The sequence below is a fragment of the Grampus griseus genome, assembly GCF_964374135.1.
Source record: "Grampus griseus genome assembly, chromosome: 15".
NCBI lineage: Eukaryota > Metazoa > Chordata > Mammalia > Artiodactyla > Delphinidae > Grampus > Grampus griseus.
In genome coordinates this window covers 84322814-84348177 of record NC_139009.1, presented here as the reverse complement: position 1 = coordinate 84348177, position 25364 = coordinate 84322814, and the positions used below count along the sequence as shown (strand labels likewise).

At 45.6% G+C, this 25364-nt stretch overlaps 1 protein-coding gene across 1 annotated transcript in view; it reads right to left on the bottom strand.

Annotated features, from left to right (window-relative positions):
* Nucleotides 1–25364, bottom strand: part of SLC9A2 (solute carrier family 9 member A2) — a gene marked incomplete at its 5' end in the record, with an annotated part of 87152 nt that overhangs the window by 24704 nt on the left and 37084 nt on the right. Inside the window, 3 exons of the mRNA XM_082672672.1 lie at nt 3204–3406; nt 3850–4067; nt 20868–21118. Of these exons, the coding sequence (XP_082528798.1) occupies nt 3204–3406; nt 3850–4067; nt 20868–21118 (672 nt within the window). The remainder of the gene's footprint in view (nt 1–3203; nt 3407–3849; nt 4068–20867; nt 21119–25364) is intronic.

Sequence of the window (25364 nt, the reverse complement as noted above, 5' to 3'; positions counted from 1 at the left end):
GTGTTTGTGCACGTGTGTGTTCATCGTCTCCTAAAGACCAGTGGGGGATAGGAAATGGGAGGGAAAGGGGTCAGGTCAAGGACCCAAGTGATAGCCGTTAGTCTCCAGTCTTTGCACAGAGAGAGGGGATGGGGCAGACCACAGCGAAGGGAAGGGAACAGGAGGTGTGGGACCACACAATTCCTCTTCCTATGGGCGTCACAGTGCGTGTCGCAGGGTCATCCTTAAACCTAATCAGAGCAGAAGACTGTCCACGGGGCATGCTTGCAGATGCCGAATATGGACCCCCCCCCCAAAATCTCCATCACTGAAGGGTTTACTTGCTACGTTTACAATACCAAACAGAGCCAACACAACTATCTTGTTTGTTGCCACTACTGTTGTTAATCTGTCACATTAAAAACTTTCTTAATCAATGTTAACTGTTGATATACACAGCGCTCATCCAAAGTGGGTGTGTAGTCCTTTAATGTGGGGACTCAAAACTTCACTTAGACCTTATGCCTGAGGTACGATTCCAAAAAGCCAAAATACGAAGAGTGTAAAAATGACACCTTATATTGACCACCTGTACGCATACGTTCAATGAACAACAGTATACATTTATTGTACTATTTTTCTTTTTCCTATGTGATGTTTGTTCTGAATGCGGAAGTGCAATGTTATGTCTGTCGAATCTAATAACTAAACCACCTGAGCTTGCCTTTTGCGTGTCCTCTCTGGAATCACATCTCTTTATTCAGTCTTTTTTTATCTCACATTACGAGGCAGAGACCCATGGGGTTGGGGGTACGGGGCTGGTTTTACACTACGGATATTTGTGTAGACATAACGGCCGACAGATTCATCTCCAAACGACCTGGTTCTTAGGTGCTCTAGACTGCCATGGTCCTCTTTTTGTATTTGATGCTCAGACGTGACACCTTGATTTCTGAGAGCCTGGAGAAGAGTCCAGAGCATTGACTCAGGCTGGGCAGGGCTTTCTGTGGGGGTTAGGGCAGGGCAGCTAGCTTGGGAAGAGCCCGAGAGTGACTCCCAGGCCTGACTTGTCCCCCTCAAGCACTCTGCCCCAGGCTGCTCCTGAGACATTAAACGGCTCAAGGCAAAATAGATTCACTTTCTTTTTCGAATTCTTTCCCAGTTGGGTTTTTACATAATATTGAGCAGAGTTTGGAAAACAACTTGTGTCGTTAACGCGGGGCATTTGTTATACTAACCTCTTTACACTTAATGTATGTTTGAAAAGTTTCCTTAATAAAGTTTCTAAAATGTCAAAAAAATAAAAAAAGAAGAAGAAAAACAGGCAAATGAGCAAAAGCACATTAGTGGTTGGCAGGGGCTGGGCGAAGGGAAGGGAGGAGCGTGACTGCCTAACGGGTATGGGATTTCCATTTGGGGTTATGAAAAAGTTCTGGAGTTAGACAGTCATGAGGGTTGCTCAACACTGTAAATGTATTTAATGTCAATGAACTGTACCCTTTAAAACTGTTACAGTGGTAAGTTTTATGTTATGTGTATTTTACCACAATTAAAAAAAAACTGGGTTAAAAAAATAAAGAATATTTGTATGTGTAGCACTGAATCACTTTGCTGCACACCCGAAACTAACACAACGTTGTTCATCAACTCTACTCCAATATAAAATGAAAAGTTAAAAATATGGATTCCCTTCACAACGCTGCCTCAGACGTGTGAGACTAGCTAATTGGACGCTTGTTCCAAGGTTCCTGCAAACACACAGTGAAAAGATGAAAGCAGGGAGTCTGCTTCTCCTCTCCACCCCTGGGGCGCCGTCTCCCTGCGTTGAGAAAAATCAAACCAACCTGGGATGTCTGAACCAAACTAGTATGTGTTCCTCTAACTGGAACTATCCCTAACCTTAACCGGGTAATACTGTCTTCTCTCTCGGCGGGGCGGGGGGGCGGTCAGCAGAGCTCCCCGCAGTTCTGAGCTTGCCTCTGGAGTCGGGGTCCCGGGCTCACCCCCAGCCTCCATCATTCACCAGCCTCTGCCCCTTCTTACCATCTTGCCTGATCACTGCTCTGGGTTCCACACTGCCTTTCCCACTCATATCCTTTCCTCTTAACAGCCTCTTCTCACAGCGGCCAGGGGCTCCTTTTACCACGTAAAACACGTCACGCTTCTTCCCCAAACTTGGATGCTTCCGTTTCACCTGAACAGGAGCCAACGTGCTGACACTGGCCCGACTGCCCCCGCTGCCCCACATGACCTAGGACTCCGGACTCTCCCTCACCTCCTCTCTCCTAAACCACACTGCCCTCCAGCGGCCACGTGGGCTACGTGCACACCACCTCCAGACCTTTGTCTTTAGTCCCATTTGCCTGGAATGTTCTTCAGCCCAGCTAATCCTTTTCCCCCCTGCAAACCTTTACTCAAGTATGTTTTTCACCATTGCCTTCCACGACTAATCCATTCCATTCACCCTCACCAGGCCTGAGCCCTACAGCTTCCTGCTGTCCGGGTCTCTCACCCTCTAACAGACTCTAACTCCCTCACTTACTCTGTTTACTTTCACTGGAATGGAAGCTTTGCGGGGTCGGGGATATTTCTGGGTTTTGCTCACTCTTGGACCCTAAGCACCGAGAGCACTGTCTGGCTCGCAGAGGAGCCCCAGACGTAATTTCTAGATGACTGTCCGCAGAACAGAATCTCCTAAGGGCCGGATAATTAACTTAAAGGAGCTGATGAACTTGCAAAGTCAGGATCTTGACCCAGACCCACACCCTCCTACCACAGCTGTCCACCTCCCCATATTAAACGTGTAGTCACCCCTCCCATCGTTTCCAGGGACGCACAGCTCAGCAGTGAACCCATGTCAAAGAGCTGCTGGGAGGTCATCGCACAACCAGCATTTAATGAGCACACTTACTAGGTCAGAGAGGAAGACAAATGCCGAGGATTAGCAAGTGCAGCTCATAAATTTCCAGGAGGGAGCTCAGCTCACACAGCTGAGTTTCCTTAAATAGCAATTCTTCTGTGTCAGCCAAGTGACCAAATTGGACTCCCTCAGGCCCCTGCACACCCCAGTGACGTGAGGAAACACCATTTTCCCTCATGTCCTAACTACCTAAGCCTCAAGGCACCTTGGCATCATGTAAAAGGAGTTCACGATGGTCACCTGAGTGACCTTGTTTCCTCCTGATAAAGCGAGAGACTTTGCCGGGAGACCGAGCTCCACTCACCAGGATGAAGACAGTGAAGAATATGACCACTATTGCCGCCGTGATGAACAGCTTTTTCCGGGGAAACACGGCAGCAGGAAGGAGAAACACCAGTGCGAAACAGATGGCCCCGCGGAGCCCACCGTAGGCAATGATGAACTGGTCCTTGAAGGTCAGAGGAATCGTCCGGAACCAGTTAATGGCCTGGGTCAGGACAAAGACACCTGAGAAGAAAAACAAAACCAAAGGAAACAGACTGTGTGAGGCCAGGACACAGGAACGTGAAGGCACATTTTCTAGGCTTCTGTTTCAGGGTAAAGTATTTCCAAACAGGTCCCTTTCCTACCATCCTGCCCGCATTCCTCCTCCTGCCTCGCATCACTGGGCTCTTGGAATCAGAGACGCCAAGAGAGGTTAATTCCACTTAAAGGAAACGCATGAAAATACTCTGGGGAGGAAAGAGTATGTCAGGATGAGGGGAGAGGAGAAACAGGAGAAGGGAGAGGCCGTGGAGAGCGAGGGGGTAGAGGAAGGAGATAAGAAAGACAAGAGCTCAAGACGAAGAAAAGAAGTAGCAGCAGCGGCCACAAAGGGGAGGGGCAGGAGGAAGGGCCCATCTCTCCACGCGCGACCCCCAGCGCTCACGCAGGGGACACGTGCTCATTACCCAGCGCCCTCCAGATCAGGCAGAAGGCCAGGGTGAAGCAGACGAAGGCCCAGTTCCACTCATGGTTCCTCCCCACGGTGGACACGCCCATGAAGATGAAGATCAGGGTCTCGCTGACGCTGCTCAGCATCTTCATGAAATACTTGATGGTCGTGTAGGATTTCTGAGACACGTTTTCTTCCACGTACTTATTCATGGTCATTGCGCAAGCTATGATTCTACAAGAAGAGAGGCAGCCTCAATTTAAACAGGGCAAGGGTCCTACTAATCAGAACATGAGTCAGCACTTAGCGAACTGGTGACTCCACCCTTCCACCCGTGACTACAGCACCATTGACTGAGTTTGGTAAGTGAATGTGATTTGCATCCTTGGAAACCCTACTGTCTCTAGAGGTCTTCATCGATACCCATGGCTCCAAGTGCCCGGCTCTACACAGCTTTCTAGCCTGGGGATGTGGACTTTGGCATCGTCAGCTATACTGCCAGTATCACAAATATAGATAAACGAGTCCATAATAAATTCAAAACCCATTATCTTCCTATAAAGCCAGTTCCATCTCCTCTATTCCTCTAGGGCCCCAAATGCTAAGCTATTGCTTAAAATTCTAAGCTTGAAATTATGGTCACATTGGAATTCTCTCTGCATCTCCTTGCTGCCCCCCTCACCATCTTACTGGTCACCAATTGTTTTCTAACCCTCATCCTGGATCTCTTGGACCCACCCACTCTTTTTTACCCCGATGCCTTAGTTCCGGGTCTCATTTCTACTTATCTACGATATCCACTTCTGGGAAATTCAAAACGTATTCACAGGCTCTGAAAATTCCTAGTGGAAAGAAACGGTTTTGCTTGTTTTCCCAGCACTTCCAAAACTCTGGGACCACAGAGGTCTTCATGTCCCTTTCCCTTGACATCTATCTTTTTTTAACTTTTATTTTATATTGGAACATAGTTGATTAACAATGTTGTGTTAGTTTCAGGTGTACAGAAAAGTGATTCAGTTATACATATATATGTATCTATTCTTTTTCAAATTCTCTTCCCATTTAGGTTGTTACAGAATATTGAGCAGAGTTCCCTGTGCTATACAGTAGGTCCTTGTTGGTTATCTATTTTAAATATAGTAGTGTGTGAGCTTCCCTGGTGGTGCAGTGGTTAAGAATCCGCCTGCCAATGCAGGGGACACGGGTTCGAGCCCTGGTCCAGGAAGATCCCACATGCCGCGGAGCAGCTAAGCCCATGCACCACAACTACTGAGCCTGCGCTTTAAAGCCTGCAAGCCGCAACTACTGAGCCCATGTGCCACAACTACTGAAGCCCGTGCGCCTAGAGCCCATGCTCCACAACAGGAGAAGCCACCACAATGAGAAGCCCACATACCACAACGAAGAGTAGAGCCCACTCGCTGCAACTAGAGAAAAGCCCGCAAGCAGCAACGAAGACCCAACGCAGCCAAGAATAAATAAATAAATCTATAAAAAAATAAATAAATATAGTAGTATGTACATGTCAATCCCAAACTCCCTAACTATCCCTTCCCCCACCTTTCCCCGCTGCTAGCCATAAGTTCCTTCTCTGAGTCTGTTTCTGTTTTGTAAATAAATTCATTTGTATCATTTTTTTTCAGATTCTGCATATAAGCGATATCGTACGATAGTTGTCCTTTTCTGTCTGACTTCACTCAGTATGATAATCTCTAGGTCCATTCATGTTGCTGCAGATGGCATTATTTCATTCTTTTTGATGGCTGGGTAATATTCCATTGTCTATATGTACCACATCTATTATAATACCACACCTCTGCACAGTCTGGGGAAGGAAGGGCTCAGGATGCAGCCCAGACTCCTAGGCTGGGTGCCCGAAGCCCTTCACACTCTCCCCTCAGTGACAATTCCAGGTGCCCCGACCCCCGGCCCTCTCTCCATTGAGCACCCAGCACATGCTCAATGGTCTGTCATTTCCCAAAGGGGCCCTGCTCTGTGCTGTCTTCTTGGCTGGAATGTACCCCTGGCCAACTCAAAGGCCACCTACAGGGGGAAATTTAGTATGAGCTGGGTGATAGCTCATACCAGCCTCCATCTAAGGAGACACAGTTACTAGAAATTACCAAAAAGGCATCATTATCCAAGGGTGCTGGAGAATAAAACAGGACAGAATCTGAGTGAGCTGCCCGCCTTCCACTGAGCGATAACTGCGCCACGAGCTAATCGCTGGTCATGACCTTCTCAGAGCTCTAGAGCCGCAATGACCCTACGAGCTTTCCCCCAACCCCCTTCAACCACTGCACTTAGTCTCCCTTACCCTGAGATGTCTGATGTTTTACCAAAATCTTCCTACTCTAAGCATAAGGATAAGTACAAGAATGAAAATCTAAGGGCCTTCTGAGTTGAGACCTGGACAGGTGACCACGAATATATCTCATTGCAAGGAACCGACCTGTTCCTTCCATAGAAAACACGTATATCTATTCTGTGCCGCCTATGAAAACAAAACAAAGACCCCCCCCCCACAACCCAAGGACCATGCATTTGGCCTCAATGTCCCTGCCCACAGAATGAGCAGGCGTTTCTTTCAGATGGATATGAGTGAGGAATGCGTAATTCCTGTGGCTCCCCAAACAAAGAGAACCTTATTAAATGGGCCAGTAAAATGCAGCAGCACCAACACACAGCAAAGCCTGCGAAGAGCTGAGGGCTTATCCAATGAGTCCACGTCTACAGAGCCTCCGCTCTGCCAGGGGCGGTGCAAACGCTCTGCATGAGTTATGTCAGCAAACCTCCTTACAGGCCTCTGAGGCAAGTTCTGTCATGGCTCCCATTTTACGGATGAGAGAACAAAGGCAGACAGAGGTCCAGCGACTCAAGGTCACACAACTAATTGATGGTGGTGCCAGGATTTTAACCCAGGCAGTCTGACTCAAAGCCAGAGCTGTTAGGGACCTAACTCTCGCTCTTTTTTTTTTTTTTTTTTGCAGTAGGCGGGCCTCTCACTGTTGTGGCCTCTCCCGTTGCGGAGCACAGGCTCCGGATGCGCAGGCTTAGCGGCCATGGCTCACGGGCCCAGCCGCTCCGCGGCATGTGGGATCCTCCCGGACCGGGGCTCGATTATCCCCGATGAAAGTGAGGTCCTCCTCCCCTGCCACGGCCGTGTGCATCCGTTCCCAATCACAAGCTCTTTCACTGGTTTCCTATGGCTGTGGTATTAGCAAATACTTAGTGGCTTAACAATAACACAGGTTTATCACCTTACACTTCCAGAGGTCATAAGTCCAAAACCATTTCATTCTCTTCTTGATCTGGGGCTAATGTCAAGGTGCCGACAGGACTGTGTTACTTCAGGAGGCTCTAGGGGAGAATCAGTTCCTTGCCTTTTCTACTTTCTGGAGGCTGCTCACATCCCGTGGCTCGTGGCCCTGTCATGCTGACCTCTGCCTGCCTGGTCCCATCTCCTCTGACTCTGACCCTCCTGCCTTCCTCTCATAAGGACCCTTGTGATTTCATCCAGCCCACCCGATAATCCACTGTTCTCTCCCCATCTCAAGACCCTAACTTGATCACATTGGCGAAGTCCCCTCTGCCGTGCAGGGTAACATATCCCCAGGTTCTGGGGACTCAGACCTTTGGGGGCCATCCCTCAGCCAGCCACAGTGTTGTTGGCACTCACCTCCCTTGTGTGGTGGCCACGACCAAGGGCACATCCCCCGTGGGCCTGGTGACCGAAGCTAGCGGGAGCTCTGTCACACTGGCCTGACATGAAAGCCTGGACCCTCCCCCAGTACAGCGGGCAGTAGACACTGTGGACCAGAGTGGCAGGTGGCATCACTGCCAGCCACCACCTGAATACAAACCACTCGTTAACGGCATTTCTGAACATTTTCATCTTGCATATTTTGGCTCAATTCTTTTTTAATCAGACTTTAAAAAGTAAAAGTTGCCCAATACTAAGTAATGAGGGCAAAAGCCAGAAGAATCTGAATCATACTATGTTTTACGAAGAAAAGACACATACACAGCAGCACACACTAATGAACCTTTCTTAAATGTTGCCAAGTTGAAAGTCTGTAACAGAACCAATGAGGGCCATCATTCTTTCTTGAATTCTCTTATCCCATGCAAAAGATGTTCTAAAATGATTTGACTATTAGGCATTTAAACTTAAGGACAAATATGGAGAATGACAAACACCAAAGTACGTACCACCCAGCTTTTTCCAATCACGTTTACTTTTAACAATAAAGCATCAGCTATAGAGTTGAAACCCCTACATTTCTCATACCACCTCTATTTCCCTCTGTCCCTCTTGGATTTGGATTTTTTGTTTATCGTTCAAAAAGTGATCGTTAAAGGGCTAAAGAAACTTGCTTTTGCGTATGTGCTAATTATTTCCCCCTGAGATCACGTTCACATCATTCACTGGGAAAGATATAAACCATACAGGCAAAACGTAATCTTCAGCCCATTAAATGAGAGATTAAACAAAAACTTCTATTCAGAAATTATTGAAAACTATAGCTTTGATGTAGGAATAAAAAAATACATGAATTATACATGACTGTTCACGGGATCATTTTCCATTGCTTTGTATCCTTAACATGACACCAGAGTGATACTCCTGTCTGCCAGACACCTCCCTGTAACTCAACACCACCTCTGAACAGCACAGGTGCGATCCTCCGGGGGAAAAACACCCTCAGCAGGTACCAGAGGCCCCAGAGCCCGGCAATGCCCTGTTCAGGAAATGCGGGTGTCTATGACGTGGATGCACAGAACAGGCTGGGGACGAATGTTTCAAAGGTCGCGTTCTGGTCCGTCATGTACAGCTCAGTGCACACAGCCCCTCAAGCAGAGGCCAGGAGGTGTTTCATTGCAAAGAGGGGTCTTTTCTGCTGTAGGATGCTCTAACCTCCATCAAAGCACCTCACCTTCAGTAACATCCTATGTACACAAAACTACAAATGAGTTAGTCTCCCTTCAATTAGGGAGGCACACACAATACTACAGTCTCCCTGGAAGACAGACTGCCCCTTTCCTGGATCATCACCTATAGCTGATAGTATTAACCATCACCATAAGTTTGACTCTCCTTCATTTTTCTAAAAGAATTATGAGACGCTTCTAGAGCTGGGGAATGGTGCAGACTGGAGCCTTACTGGGTCTGGAGCTCGTGGCCAGGAGTGCCTTGGGTAGGAGGTCACGTCATAGCAAATCCCAGTAGCACTGAAGCACGTACAGAGAGGGAAGATTTCTTTCTCCACCAAAGAGAACTCATGAAACTTTCACACCTGAAGCCCACAGCCTCTCTCCCTCATTCTGAACATCAGCGTGATACTATCCACACCAAAATAATAACCAAAATAACTCGTGACATTTTAGAAAACTCTAGATGAATTTCTTAATCCTAGAGCTCCTTCAAACATAAAACGACTGGCCTTCAGTATTCCCAGTCTGACCTTACTTTTAACAGCTCACGTCATTGAATCATCTTTCTCCCCGCTTTCCATGTAGGTCTCTCTGTCCTAATCTTCCAATTTAGTTCATATGATCAGGAATAACAACTGGACATCAACCAATATCTTCTTAGCATCTACTCTGGGTCAAGTTCTGGGCTGGGATCTAGGAAGACGGAAGCAAATAAGAGGCAACTTCTACTCCCAAGAGTTCGTGGTCTAAGAGGAGAAAGAGTCATGGAAAGGTAATTGTAACACAGCATGGCAAGCGCCAGAAACGGAGAAGGGGAAGGATGCTTTGGGAGCACAGGAAAGGAAGTCATTGCTCCTGCCACAAAAGAGGGGACATTTGAGCAGAATCTTCATGGGTGAGAGCTCCCCGAGCAGGAAGAAGAGGTAAATGATCCAGAAAAAGAAGAGGGCACATTCAGAGCCATGAACAGGTTGGTATATCCAGGGACCTGAAGAACTGACTCTGCTGCAGGGGGGAGAGAGGAGGAGAAGGTTAACAGGTGAGGACACGGAAGTTAGGGGCCAGGTAATGACATGTGACATAACTCTTACGTGTTATGCTTAGGAGTCGATTGTATAGGCTGGTGGGGAAAATGAGAGATTATATCTTCCACCAAGTAATTAATGTTTATCTCCCCAAACCAACTGGAAGCTTCATGGGGGGAAAAGTGTCATCAGTGCTTATGACAGTGCCTGGCACCTCATTAATGTGTTTTGAATCGATGATGACATGGATCTAGGGATGGATTACTCATCGGAACGGTGGTGTGTCGTGGACAGGTTTGCATTCTAGAAAGAGAACTCTGAAGGACATGTGGAGGACAGATCTGGAGGGGAAAGACCTAGAGCTTGGAGTCAATTTGTTTCCCGCAGTGGTTTTTCGTTTGGTTTTCAAAATCCATCGCAGCACCTGGCCCGTATAACCTCCCAGAAAAGGTCTATGTTTGGACAGGTGTTAGGTTCCATTCCGTGGGCCCACGTGGAGGTAAGGTTCATATAGAATGCACTGGGGCCCTCTGCTTTGTTATTATCTTGCCTCACATGGTGGTTTAACATAAATGTAGGGTGATTATCACCAATTTAGAGACAGAGAAGCTAAAGCACTATAATTAGCGGTTTTTACATTCACCGGCAATTGAGGTTTTCTTCATCACTGTATCACTCTCAATGCAGCATACAAAAAATTCAGGCCAGCTAATACTGTCTCAACGGTCTTCCGGGGGGAAACAGACTTTCTATGCAGATAATATGTCACTGGACTATCTTCTGAACAGAAAATTCCAACTAACACTTTTTTCTATAGTACTCCACGACTCCACCCCGGCAGCCAATGAATCGATGTTCACGTCTATGATGTTCACTTCCTCTCCACCAGAACCCACACTCTGAGAGAGCAGGGGCTACCCTTCTTCCACAGGTAGCATGGCTCCCTGCATGCAGCGGTACCAAGCGTATGTTCGCCTGATGCTGGCTGAGTCTAGCTTAACGGAGATCCACAGCCCTTCACTAGGCAGTCGGCATCTGTAGGACCAAAGGGAACGGCACCCATAAAGATGGCGGGCAGTGAAGGCAGAGTTCTGGTTGTGAAGATAAAACATACACATACCTTGTCTGTGTTCCCTTACCTATGGTGTAGCCATGACTCGGTTCATTCCGTTGATAAATACTAGTACTTTAGTTTTTTTGAAGAGTGGTCAATTCTCTAATTTTGATTCCCACGTTAGACCTGTTCTGTAATCTGAACTGTGAAGAATTAGAACTGAGCCGACAGAAAGAATGTTGCAAAATTCTTTCATGCCTACTCCATGCCTGTGCGTGATCTTAAAAAGTATGGATTCAGTTGCAGGAAAATACAGCCCAAATAACAGTTGCACATTCCCCATAAAGACTTTGCCAAACATAAAAGCATACTCTACCAATCAGTGCCAAGCATTAGCAAAGATGAAGAACAATTAAAAAGCTTTCTCTGTATTGATTAAAGCCAGGTCTGTGGTGACTCAGGGTACACTGTATGTTCTCAGAATAAAGTACTCACTCATGTGAGGTAAATTAATTATTCCAGGGCACGAATTTACTATACAATGGGTTGCCTCTTCCAGGAAACCTGACAACCAAGAGAAAGTGAGTTTGACATATGAGAAAATTTTTTATAAATTCTTTTTCAAAGAAATATCCAACCACCAAAACTGAACAACCTCTCTTAAAATACCAAAATGAAATAAATTCAAATAAGTACAGATGCTTGATTATTCATGCAGTCTTGCCCATTTCATGGATTTTCCACATCTCGTGTTTTTTTCTACTTTAGATACTTTCAATTCAACTACTGTTTGTAGCTCGTTTCCTGCCTCCTAAAGCAAGCATGGTTTTGTGGAAAGAACACATAAGAGATCACAGCTCAGGGTCAAAAGTGTGATGAAACACAAGGCATCAAGGGACCCGCGGCATCCACTGACTCTAGTTGGGGACTGTTGACAAAGGCATGAGAGGCAGGAAGACTGGACCAAGACCTTGTTGATGGAATTAAAGTTTTCCAGCTGGGGCTTCCCTGGTGGCGCAGTGGTTGAGAGTCCGCCTGCCAGTGCAGGGGACGTGGGTTCGTGCCCCGGTCCGGGAGCATCCCACGTGCCGCGGAGCGGCTGGACGGTGGGGCCCGTGAGCCATGGCCGCTGAGCCTGCGCGTCCAGAGCCTGTGCTCCGCAATGGGAGAGGCCACAGTGAGAGGCCCACGTACCGCAAAAAAAAAAAAAAAAAAAAAAAAAAACCAGAAAAGGGAATTATTCTTGGAAATTATACCGTATTTACATTTCTGTTTATAATCCTATTTTTCACCTTGGCCTACATATAACTAGAAAACAACTTTAGCCTTATTATTGCTTAGCCTTCAGAGTCTGAAAGACGAACATACCACTTTAAATTGTAAGCTCTAGACCAAGAGCAATGTAGTGATGACTTGATCATCAAATCACTTTCTACAGTATGCTTGAAACACAGGCCAGCAGTAATATAATCATTTTCAGATAAAGACAAAGACCAGTCAAGAAACAGTCAGAAAAGCAAAGTGATGGCAGAATCAAACAGCAAAAACAAATGGTGAGCTCTACGGAGCAAAGCTAACAGAGGCACGATACAAGCCATATATGTAATCTTCAAGTTCCTAATAGTCATGGTTAAAAAATGTAAAAAGATGCTGGTGAAGGCAACTTTCATAATATGTTTACTTAATGCAACAGATCGAATACACTGTCATCTCAACATGCAAGCCATACAAAAAACATTAATGAGATATTCTACAATCTCTTCCTACTAAATCTTAAAAATCTGATGTCTATTTTACACTTAGAACACACCTCAAGTTAGACTGGCCACACTTTAAGCGCTCAAAAGCCACATGTAGCACATGACCACAAGAGTGGGCTACACTCAGGAAAACAAAAAAAGTGGCCGTCCACCGGTTTTGTTCCTCCTTCAAAAAACCAAGCAAATACTGGAGTTTACCAGCTGAATCTATTTCATTAAAAGTTTAAACCATCAAAATAAATGAAAATAAGTTCCCGAATCATTTACACTAATCTGGGTAAATACTGTGTGATCTCACGTATCTGGTATCTAAAAAACGCAAAGTCACAGAAACAGAGAGTCAACTGGTGGTTGCCAGGGGCTTGCAGGGGTTGTACGGGAACAGGTAACAGTGGTCACAGGCTACAGACTTCCAATTATAAGATGAATAAGTTCTGGGATCTAAGGGGCAGCATGGTGACTGGAAAATCCTGGATGTGATGGTACATTCGATAGTACAGGCAGTTAACAATACTGTATTGTGTACGTGAAAGTTCTCACCACACACACACAAAGAAGGGTAGCTACGTGAGGTGATGAACGTGTCAGCTAACTTTATGGCGGTGATCCTTTTGCAATATACATATATTATCTAATCATCACGTTTTTACACCTTAAACTTACACAATGAGGTGTGTCAATCACATCTCAATAAAGCTAGGGGAAAAAAAAGGGTTATAATTGCAAATTCCTTCCTGACTTTTCTAGTTTTGCCCTGCAGGTGAGGCAAAATTATACAAAAGAAAACAAAAGATAGGTGAGTCACCATTAAAAATATAATACAGTTTTGTTTGTTTCTTTTTCACGTTTTTCCTGAATGTGTCCAGAAAATTAAGGGAGATACGATTTGTCTTTTTTCTATTGTTTAACTAATTTCCTGCCTCAGTTTACTATCTTCCTCCCTTACCCACTGCCCCCGTGCCATTTAGTGTTTGAGGTGGTCATATAAGGGATTTTTTAAAATATTTTATTTTGGCAGTTTTGAAATCCATACTGTTCTTCCACTTTTATAGGTTTGTTATTTTACAATTTGATTTAACTTAAATAGAACTGAATTGGTCACTGTAAAAACTCATCCTTTTTGTTTTTGTTTTTGTTGTTTTGCTGCACCACACAGCACGCGGGGTGCAGGATCTTAGTTCCCTGACCAGGGATCGAACCTGGGCCCCCTGCAGTGGAAGCGCAGAGTCTTAACCACCAGATCACCAGGGAAGTCCCCATATAAGATTTTAAAGCGGTCAGTTCTGACCAGTGAGAGCTATCGGTGAAGGCATACAGCATCATCAAAAACAAAACTTTTATTTGCCAAGATAATATAAGGTACAAAGAGACGGTGAACAGAGCACGAGACCCAGAGCCATAGATGGAAGCCTGCGTTATGGTCCCCTCTCTCCTTTCCCTCCAAACTCTACCTCCCTGCTGTTCTACGTGATGTGCAGGCATGCACAGCCACCCCCCAGCACCTGGACTTAGCCCTGGCCTAAAGCATCGTCTCTACCTGTCCTGCTCCAAGAGCCCCAGCTGGCCTGCAGTGAAGCCAACAGCTACTCTGCACGCAGGCTGCAGGATTAAGCCAACTCTTATGCAACTGACTCAGTCTTTAATAGCCATTTCTTCTAAAAGAAAATTTTTTTTTGTTTCAGGGGAAGATGTGGGTGTTAGGTTAGGGGTGAATTTGAAGTTTAAAGCTCCAACTAGAAATAAGATGATGTGGCCTGCTCTCTCTCTGTTTGTTTCAGGCTTTAAGACTAATTCGATTTACATGGAGGCCAGGCCAGAGACTAGGTGATGACTGATGACTTGTGTGCAGACTAGCATTTATCCAGGTTGTGTTATCCAGATTGCTTTGTTAAAGTTCCAGGTCACCTTCTCACATGGAGCAAAACACCCAGTAAACATGAGAAAAGCCTAGGGAAAATTAATTAAAGACACCTGTCTTACGCTCAAAATAAACAAATGATCAAACATGCTTTGGATCATGTTTTATGAATGTCTTGAAATGTCACGTGCTCTTTTCTTTCCCCCCATATTTTGAGAAGACCGGTAAACGTGAACTAGTCATCGTGGCCTGTAGGGCTCTGGTTTTGTACGACTGTATCTTGAAGAGATGGTCTTCTAACTGCTACACCTGGTGGGCAAACCAGGAGCAACCAGAAGAAGAAGCTACAAGATGGCCAGCAAAAGCATGCTTTCTTATTGTTCTCAAAGTTTTCAACAGATGACAATCACCAATTCCTACACAGGAAGACAGGAAAGAAAGGGGACATGATCTTCACAGCCTCAGCAGTGACCGCTTCCGAACAGAGAGCGCAGCCCTGCTCCTTTATCCCTGAGCCCGGCATTCTGGAAATTCCTGTGAAAGTCTCATTTTTAAAATGTCATTGAAAGGTGCTTGTCTTTATTTTTTTTATTTTTTTTACATCTTTATTGGAGTATAATTGCTTTACAATGGTGTGCCAGTTTCTGCTTTATAACAAAGTGAATCAGTTATACATATATATATGTTCCCATATCTCTTCCCTCTTGCATCTCCCTCCCTCCCACCCTCCCTATCCCACCCCTCTAGGCGGTCACAAACCACCTAGCTGATCTCCCTGTGCTATGCGGCTGCTTCCCACTAGCTATCTATTTTACGTTTGGTAGTGTATATATGTCCATGCCACTCTATCACTTTGTCACAGCTTACCCTCCCCCTTCCCATGTCCTCAAGTCCATTCTCTACGTCTGTGTCTTTATTCCTATCCTGCCCCTAGGCTCATCAGAACCTTTTTGGTTTTTAGATTACATATATATGTGTTAGCATACAGTATTTGTTTTTCTCTTTCTGACTTACTTCACTCTGTATGGCAGACTCTAGGTCTATCCACCTCATTACAAATAGCTCAATTTCGTTTCTTTTTATGGCTGAGTAATATTCCATTATAGACATTTTTCCGAAGAAGATATACAGACTGCCAACAAACACATGAAAGGATGCTCAACATCATTAATCATTAGAGAAATGCAAATCAAAACTACAATGCGATATCATCTCACACCAGTCAGAATGGCCATCATCAAAAAATCTAGAAACAATAAATGCTGGAGAAGGTGTGGAGAAAAGGGAACCCTCTTGCACTGCTGGTGGGAATGTGAATTGGTACAGCCACTATGGGAACAGTATGGAGGTTCCTTAAAAAACTACAAATAGAACTACCATATGACCCAGCAATCCCACTACTGGGCATATACCCTGAGAAAACCATAATTCAAAAAGAGTCATGTTCCAAAATGTTCATTGCAGTTCTATTTACAATAGCCCGGTGCTTGTTTTTATTGTTAGAGTGGATACTGGGACATATCCTGGACGGGCCTGTTAACTGGAGACCCAGGGCTCAGGCCTCACCCTATAGCCATGGTTTTTGCCCACCAGGGCGTCACTTTGCTCATTCATAAGATGGAACTGGTAATTACCATTTCCTACTTTCTTTGCAATAATGCTGCTAGAATAATTGAAACAGCAAATCGAAAATATTTTAAGTGTCCTCTAGAGAAGAAAGACTAAGGAATTATCAACCCATGAAAACAGAACTAAAGAATATTGGGTGCCTGCTGTCCTATCAGGAGGACGTGGCCATTTTTTTTTAATTCGTAGAGCACAGCAAAGAGAAATCAGTATTTCCTGGCAGGCTGCCGGCTGCTGTGAGGACCAAGCATCTCCCTCTTCAGGACGGTGGGTTTTCAGCATCCCATGCCTGGATCCCAGGGCAATGTACCAGGTGAGGACCAGAAAGGTGCCTGATGCCCACAAGAGGGAACAGAGTCCCAGCTCAGTTCATGTCGGTGTGGATCTGAACTTAGGAATCCCTTAGGCGTCTGTTAGTGTCCTTGGGTAAGGGGGATGATGGGAATCATTTTTGTTTTATCCCTGCGTAGTTTTCTGAACATAAAGTTCAAAACACGTGAGCCAAGACACAAATTTCTAAAATCAGTGCTATGAGTCCCCTCTCCAACCCCAACTATAGAGCTGTGATACTCGAAGGGTCCAATGCTATTGAGGCGTGAGGGGTCTTGTTTGAGAGACTAGAGACTTTCCCTTAACTTTAGCTCTAGAGCTGTGGAAACGCACTCTGACGCATGCACACGCACACACACACATGCACACGTACACACTTTCCCTACTACAACAACTTATCCCAGTATAGAAATGAGCAGAAAGATATTAGAAAATTAGAAAACAGGAACTTTCATCTACCCCCTAGTGTTTGAAGCTAAAACTCTCCTGAACACACAGGAACACGTGGACACAAATAATTCCTTAACGTTAAATTAAGAATTGAACTATTAGGAGAGGCCACAAAGGGGAAAGAAAACCTAAGACTGTCCAGAAGCCAGCTCTCCAAACAGCTTCTAAGACAAAGAACGAGAAGACAGGTGGAACTCCACCTCCTATTAATTTACTTGTTGTCAGTGAAGATCATATCAGATCACAAGTTCATGACAAAAAACCAACAGCAGTGACAGCAGGCTTTGTGGATGCCAGGATACACTGCTTCCAACATCTTTCCTAAGAAATCAAAATGCTGGAATCCTGCCCAGTGCTTTCCTACCTACAACTAACACAACACTGTAAAGCAACTATACTCCAATAAATTTTTTTTAATTTACATAGAGTAAAATTCACTTTTCTTTGGTATAGAGTTCTGTGAAGTGAGATAAATGCATACAGTTGTAGAACCTTCACTACAATCAAGATATAGAACAGTTTTATCACTCCCACAAATTCTCTCATTCTGCCCCCTCCTAGTCAACCCTTCTCTTCATGTCCATCCTCTGGAAATCACTTATCTGTTTTGTCTCTATAGTTCTGCCATTCTCAAAATATCTTATAACTGGAATCACACTGAATTTATCCTTCGGAATCTGAGTTCTCTCACTGAGCAATATATATCTGAGATTTATCCATGTTGTTGCATATGTTAATAGTTCATTACTTTTTATTGCTGAGTGGGATTCCATTGTACACATGTACCATAATTAATTTATTCATTCACCAGATGAAAGACATCTGAGTTGTTTCTAGGTTTCGGTGATTATGAATAAAGCTGCTGTAAACTTTCACACACACACACAAGAACAAGACACTGCATTTTGAACCCAGACCCATCTTCTGCTCTACAGAAAGATGTTTCTTTTACTTCAGACTTTTGTATCAACTACCTGCTCATTACATGATCTCATTCTAAGACAGGCTGCCCAAGAGTCCACCCAGGACAAAGTTGAAGCACAGGGGCATCGGAAAGGCATTAAGAAGAGGAAGGAAGAAGGCGAGAGGGATGGAGAAGTGGGAGAGAGGGGAGGACAAACCCTGGGAGGACCAGGTTTCACGCTCCACACTCTTACAAATTCAGAGAGACGTGCTGCAACCCTTCTCTCAGCTCCCCAGCTGTCTGACCCCTCTGCCGACTTCCCTTTCCCTGTGGCTCCCATTTCTCTTAAACAAAAAGGGGCTCTTCCGTTCGCCTGCCGATGCAGGGGACGTGGGTTCGTGCCCCAGTCCGGGAAGATCCCACATGCCGCGGAGCGGCTGGGCCCGTGAGCCATGGCCGCTGAGCCTGCGCGTCCGGAGCCTGTGCTCCGCAATGGGAGAGGCCACAGCAGGGAGAGGCCCGCGTACCGCAAAAACAAACAAACAAAAAGAGACTCTTCTGAGCATGCTCAGAAGTCACGTGCCTTCACTCCCATTAACCTTAACACCTGCTTTTAAACGGTAAAAGAAGATGCCATCAGCGTGAAGTACGATAGGAATTTCTACACTCGGTACAAGTTAAATGCGGAAGAATGACGAGTTCTATAAAAGAGGTGTCCGTGGATGTGCAATGTTAATTACATCAGGACACCGATGCCCGGGACCGACATCCTCCAGCAAGGACAGTGAATACAGCGTGGAAGCGCACACAGTGCACTTTCCAAAGGGCGGACATGCACGTCTGTGATGTACCCCATACAGAGACAACACACACGGTCAGGTTTTGAAGACCACGCTAATCACCCCACCCTAGGAAACAAGGGTGTGACTTCTGAGAACAAACGCACTTCGACGCAAATCTGTCCCTTCGTTCGCTCTCACAGCATTAACAGGGGTACATGGTAAAATGCAAAAGTGTTTAAATCTCCTGGAATATTTCATGTAATTGTTAACATAATTTTAGTGCACTCACTGTGTGCTATGGCAGTATTCGTGTCAATGCAATAAGGGACTTTTCTGTGCACTAAGCTGTACGGTAAATGTTTACTTTGAAGTTGTGGACAAAAGTGAGGTTTTTCATCTGCCAACAAACCACAGTAGAGAACTAGCCGTGCAGTTTCCCAGGAATACGTGGCCCCATTTTTCCCTGACGTCCTAATTCCCAGAGCAAGGAAAGCCCTGATCCCGTCTTTGCAGGAGGTCGGGGACGTGAGGCATCACGAGCTCTGTGGACTCTGGGCCCCCCCAGACATTTCTAAGCAGAGACATCCCAGCACGCCAACCCCATCCAACACTTCACCTGTCCTCCCCACACTCTGGACAAGCATATTTAGATAACTCTGTGAGGGTTCTAGAACTTTTACATATGCACTCGGTTGAAATATATTCAAGGTTCTTACACCAACCATTGCTACAATACTGCTGGGAAACTAGACACAAAGTCCCTGCCCTGTAATCTTTGCAGAGACCTTGTCACCAGCTGATCGGACACTTTCAATGACACCAGTCAAAGAACAGTGAGGAAACTGGAGGTCATACAAAAATGATATGAATAGCCACCAGGAAGGCACTGCACGTTTCATTACTGGGTCAGACTGGATTAATACAGTGCTTTATTTAGGTTCCCTGGGATACAGAAAACCACACAACCTTCTAACACATGGCTTTCACTACAGTGGGTTCCAGTCTCCTCGTGCAGGGAGACAAACCTCATCTGCTGCTGCTATGAAAGTGGTGGTGCGGGGCAAAAGCAAAGCAATCCTTAATCAAAGCGTCACCTAAATCAGGGCGCAAGAGAAAACTTCAGGAAGAACTAGACCTACATTTACAACACAAAACTCTAAATAGCGAAGCAGGCCCCAGCAGGAGAGCTTAACATGTATTAAGCTGTAAATAAATATTTGTCAAAATTAAAACTTTTTTTTTTTTTTTTTGGCCACAAGGCTTGAGGGATCTTAGTTCCCTGACCAGGGATCGAACCCAGGCCCCCAACAGTGGAAGTGTGGAGTCTTAGCCACCGGACTGCTAGGGAATTCCCCCAAATTAAAACTTTGAAAGGCATTCCATTAGTAAGCATTTCTCACTGGCCCTATACAAGGTGTGACCATAATATGACAGGCTTATTCTTGGAAGCTGTAGAAACATCCACACCCAACAAGTACCCTCCTTCAAAGTGACCCTCCAACGGCTAAAACTGGATCCAAACGCTACCGGCCACTCGTACAACCTTTTGAGAACATCCTTCCAAATCAGTTAGTGAACGATACACAACTGTGTCGTTAATAAATAATTTCTTGCTTTATCCACTTCTTCCTTTATAACCATACCTCTTTCTTTAAGAAGCTGAACTCAAAGTACACGACGGCGTGCCTTATTCACTGAATTTTGCTTTGAATGATGTAAAGCTATGATCTCACATCAAATCTATCATACAGAGCGAAGGTTCTCTACTACTAACATTGTTCAAAGGAACTGACATAAGCAATTCCAGAATTCCAGACGAAGTTTGGGGGATACAGCCTGGGTGGAGTTAGTGGACCTGAGCAACACTGAATGGGCATCAGACTCAGAGAATTCTTGGTGCCTGGCCATCCACCCCAGCACTTTATTGTCTTATTTCATGAGATCCAAGAGGTCACTTTTAAGGCTTCCATTTTAGCACCAGATCACTTGCCTACACTTTTTTTTTTTTTTTGGCCGCATGCGGGATCTTAGTTCCCGGACCAGGCATCGAACCCGGGCCCCCTGCAGTGGAAGCGCGGAGTCTCAACCACTGGACCGCCAGGGAAGTTCCGCTTTAGGATACATCTAGCTGATCCATACTTTCATTTTTTTGAAACAAAGAGTAACGAAAATCTACTTTTAATTTTTCTTAAAAGAATTCAAGAACATCTCCTCTTTTACATAACGTATTCAACTTTCACATCACAGCTTAGGATACATGAATTCCACGAAATGCCACCAAGTGCTTTTAACAAGGAGTTCGATACTTACGCCATGATGCCCGACAGGTGGAACATCTCGGCTGTGATGTAGGACAAGTAGCTGTACAGGAAGACGAAGAGCGGTTCGATCACGCGGATGTTGTGTGTGAAGCGAGTGGTAAACGCCGCGATGAAGCCCAGGAAGACGCCGATCAGCACGCCGCCGATCCCCACGATGAAGAAGTTGGCGATTCCGGCAAACACGTCGATGGTCTCGATGGTCTTCATCTGACAGAAGGACTTGAACAGGTTGTACAAGACCTGTGGGAGAGGCAGAGGGCACGTCAGGACCCCCCAACTTCCCCGACATCCTCACGGCCCCAGAAATCTTCCTGCCTCCTAACAAGGGCGTGTCTTCTGTGCCCCAAAGTGGACGATCAGTGGAAGTGACTGGGCATCTCTTTTTTTTTTTTTTTTTTGCGGTACGCGGGCCTCTCACTGTTGTGGCCTCTCCCGTTGCGGAGCACAGGCTCCGGATGCGCAGGCTCAGCGGCCATGGCTCACGGGCCCAGCCGCTCCGCGGCATGTGGGATCTTCCCGGACTGGGGCATGAACCCATGTCCCCTGCATCGGCAGGCGGACTCAACCACTGCGCCACCAGGGAAGCCCGTCTTTATCTCACATTTTAACAGTGCATTTAATAGCTGCAAACAAAAAGCACTGATGAAAGTGTGTCATCAAGAAAACTATTTCTAGACGTGAGAGAGAGGAAACTTCAAAGTTATTTACGTGGCCTACTGCTAAAACATCACTTTTCGGATCCTAAAGGATTATTTTAAACGGCTTGGTTGCCCTTCAACATACCCTGCTTGCGTTGCCGATGCTTGGGAAGGAGTATGTCACAGAGAAAGCTTGTCGGTGCTGGCTGTGAATTTAGGAACACTTCAAGGCCCCTGTTGTGGGGTTGCACCATGGAAGGGACCCACCCATCCATACAGGTCCCCTCCCTGAAGACATCCTCCTCCCAGGTCACTGAGGTCCTTGCCCCGCCCACACATGCACCTCTGGTGAAACACAAGACCTGATGGGGTTTTCTTCAAGCCAAGAGACAGCAACCAGTGTGTGTGTGTGTGTGTGTGTGTGTGTGTGTGTGTGTGTGTGTGTGTGTGTGTGTGTGTGTGTGTGTGTCTACTATAACTTCATGCACATGTGTCCTTCTAAAATGACGAGACTACACTGTTGCTTGGTTTCTGAAAAATTTACACAGTCTTTTACATAGTTTAATTAAGTCTTCAAAAATGTCAGGCATTCACACCTGCCGGGCAGGATGCTTTCAAACATGTTTCCAAGGACCACTGAGCAAATGGCATGGGAAGTGATGCCTTCCTCCGGAGTAATTTTTTCACGAAGCCAGCAAGTGAAATATAGTCAGGCACATGCCCTGCTTCTTGTGATATTTGCAGAGGGAATCTCCAGGGAAGCCGGCTAATGGGACACTGGGATGAACACCTTTGGAGTACAGGCCGTGCTACACCCTCCTTGGGATTCTGAGAAACTCAAAATTAAACCCATCCGTCCACGGGCACAGAAAACGTCAGAGGCGATACCAGGATCCAGGTCTCCTACGTCTGGGTCAGTTCTTCAATTTTAACCATGAGAATGAATCAGACACTCTGCTAACCAGAGTGTGTCCCGGCAAAAGCCATTTCATCCTTTTCTACTTCACTAACAGTCCTCTATAGCCTACACATTACAGGTTTCGGGGAACTTTTTCCTCTTTTCTACTGGATCATAAACTCCTTGTAATTAAGGATTTCGCCTTACTATGATTTACTTCTTCCATGTTGCCTAGTAGATGACGATAAATGTCTGTTGGTTTTGACAAAAAACAAAAAAAAAACAGTGGATTATTACTTAGAAAGCAGTGGGCTTTTCCCTTCTCTTGATTGTTGGTGTAACAGTTGAGAGCATTTGGTATTGGACCTCCAAGAAATGACTTGAGTTTAAGAGAAGAAAAAAAGCAACTCACAAGCCTGAGGACTTAAATATCCTGAAGGGTCATCATTTGCCAAAAAAGAACTGGCTTCAGGTCGTGCTGCTTCCTCGCATCCAGAGACTGCTGCACACGTCAGATTTCATCCACATCAACACGCCATGATCACTTCCTGAGAGCGGATCGGACATGTTCTATATTTACCCCTTGCCTCTAAAGAGCCCAGGCCAAAAGGTGACGGTCACCCGTCACCTGCTGCCCAGGGAGAGGGACAGATTTTCCAGCCTCCAGCCCTGCACAGATAGCCTCCCCGGGCGACTCGGGCTCTGGGTTCCGACCCCCGGTTTCCACTTGCCTGCCTCCCGCCCGCACCAGTTGAGTGCCCCCTGCAGCTACTACAAGACTCACTTTCCTTTATTCCATTCCTCACTCCCAAGTTGAAAATCGTTGGCTGCCTGACTTAGGGAAGAAGGCTCAGTACACCTGATGCATTTTTTTAATGCTTTGTGACACCCTGCGGTCTAGGACAGGGTCTCACCACGGCTCTACAAAGCACACCGTATGTATTCAGCCCTGTCCCCGGCTTCTCTTGATAGAAACCCAGCCCCTAAACCGAGGGAAACTCTATCTGTCTTCCATGGCGCCGCTCAAGTCGCTGTTCCTCTCCGGCCTTCCTGGATCCCTACGGCGCCTGAGTTGTCCTTCCCTCTGCCCCTCCTGCAACACAGATGATGCCCCAAACCATCCGGCATTTGGGGACGCGCCATCCTGTGTCGCTGCTGTTGCCTCTTGAATGCCAACCTCATTTCCTCCGAGGAATTAGAAATTCCCTGTGCACAGAACCCACGTCTTCTCCTCTTTCTGTCTCAGCTCCCCTCCCTACCCCATCTAGACACTGATGAGGCCCCCAAAGGAGGCTCAGGCACTCATTCCAAAGGAACAACGGGAATACACCGTCATCTTTCCCAAGCTGTTTTCCAGGCAGCCCCAGCCATGGCGTCTCTCCAATGTACATTCTGTGTTTAATATCCCTTTAGGCTTTGCAAAGAGGAAAGCTGAGTCACTGGCTTTTCACTTTCAGTGCATTGTCAGAAGCTCCAGTTTCATCATTCCACTTCCTCGGATGCTGGGGCCACCTTACGAGAAACTAGCTTAGGTAGAGACGTTACCTTGACAACCAGAAAGCTTTCCATAACCTCCCACCCGTTGTACACTGAACCTGATACCTAGGGATGGGCACAAGATAAAATTCTTTTAGTTACAACCAGCCATAACCCCACAGTTAGTTCATGCCAGTTACATCCTTTAATTTTACCACAAGGGAATCTATATAGAAAGGTGCTTTTGAAGTTATAATTTATATGTAGTATATGTATATGTATTATGTATGTGGCTACAATTATGTCTCTAGTTGGTCTGTGCAAAGTTGACCTCAACGTGACAACTGTATCTTTAGCAAACCGAAAAGCCAGGGGTGACTGTTTGCTGGATTCCATCAATATAACAGGCTAATGTGACAGCTGAGTACTTTCAAGTGTTTCTATTCATTATTATTTTTTAAAAAAATACTTGTGTATATTAAAATTAGATATGATCTGTTTTGAACTTTGATTTAAAATGTGCAACAGTGCAGTGAAATCATGTACTGCAAGGATGCAAACAATACAGGGTTTTTGTTCAGCATAGCTCTGTTCCAGAAAAAGTTTTCAGGTCACTTTTCCTGATATGAAACACAAAGGATAATCATTTCTGCATAAGTAATTTTAAATCTGTTCTGCTATTTGCAAAAGCCAAATTAAGTACCAAGTGGTCCCTCTTTACCCTCCAGCTTCCTGAGTTAAATTCCACTGCACGGCACATAATGTCTGGGCCATTAGTGTGTATCCCTAGCTTCTGACTTAAGAGCCAGCTCTCCTTAACCAACTCTAGTTAGGGTAGACTGAGGAAACTCTTTAAGTGTTCTTGGAAAATGTGTCAGAATATTCAGTGGTTGCCTTCACACCTTCTAGAAATTACCATGTAAGCCTAACTCATTCGATCATGGACCACAATGGAAACAGCAGTACTTCTCAGATAGCTGAGAACCTGAACAATCTTTACCCAACAGGGGAAAGTTTGAAAGGTTTTCTTAAAATATTTCCTATAAGGGAAAGCACAAAAATCCCATTTAAAAATCTTAGCTTTTTCTTTTTTGACTGTCATTTCTCCAGTTAATTCCAATCTAGCCCCAGACCACAGAACAAAGAGTTTGACTTCAATTTATATTATATATTATCAATTTCCCTTTGCTTTGAGACATTTTTATGGCAGATTTTCTCCCTTTCAAATCTTCTAAGCTCACTACTGAACTTCCCAGTTAATTGCCTGACCTACAATTCTGCTCATCCTCCAGCCTATGTTTTTTGTTTGTTTGTTTGTTTTTTTGCGGTACGCGGGCCTCTAACTGTTGTGGCCTCTCCCGTTGCGGAGCACAGGCTCCAGACGCACAGGCTCAGCGGCCATGGCTCACGGGCCCAGCCGCTCCGCGGCATGTGGGATCTTCCCAGACCGGGGCACGAACCCGTGTCCCCTGCA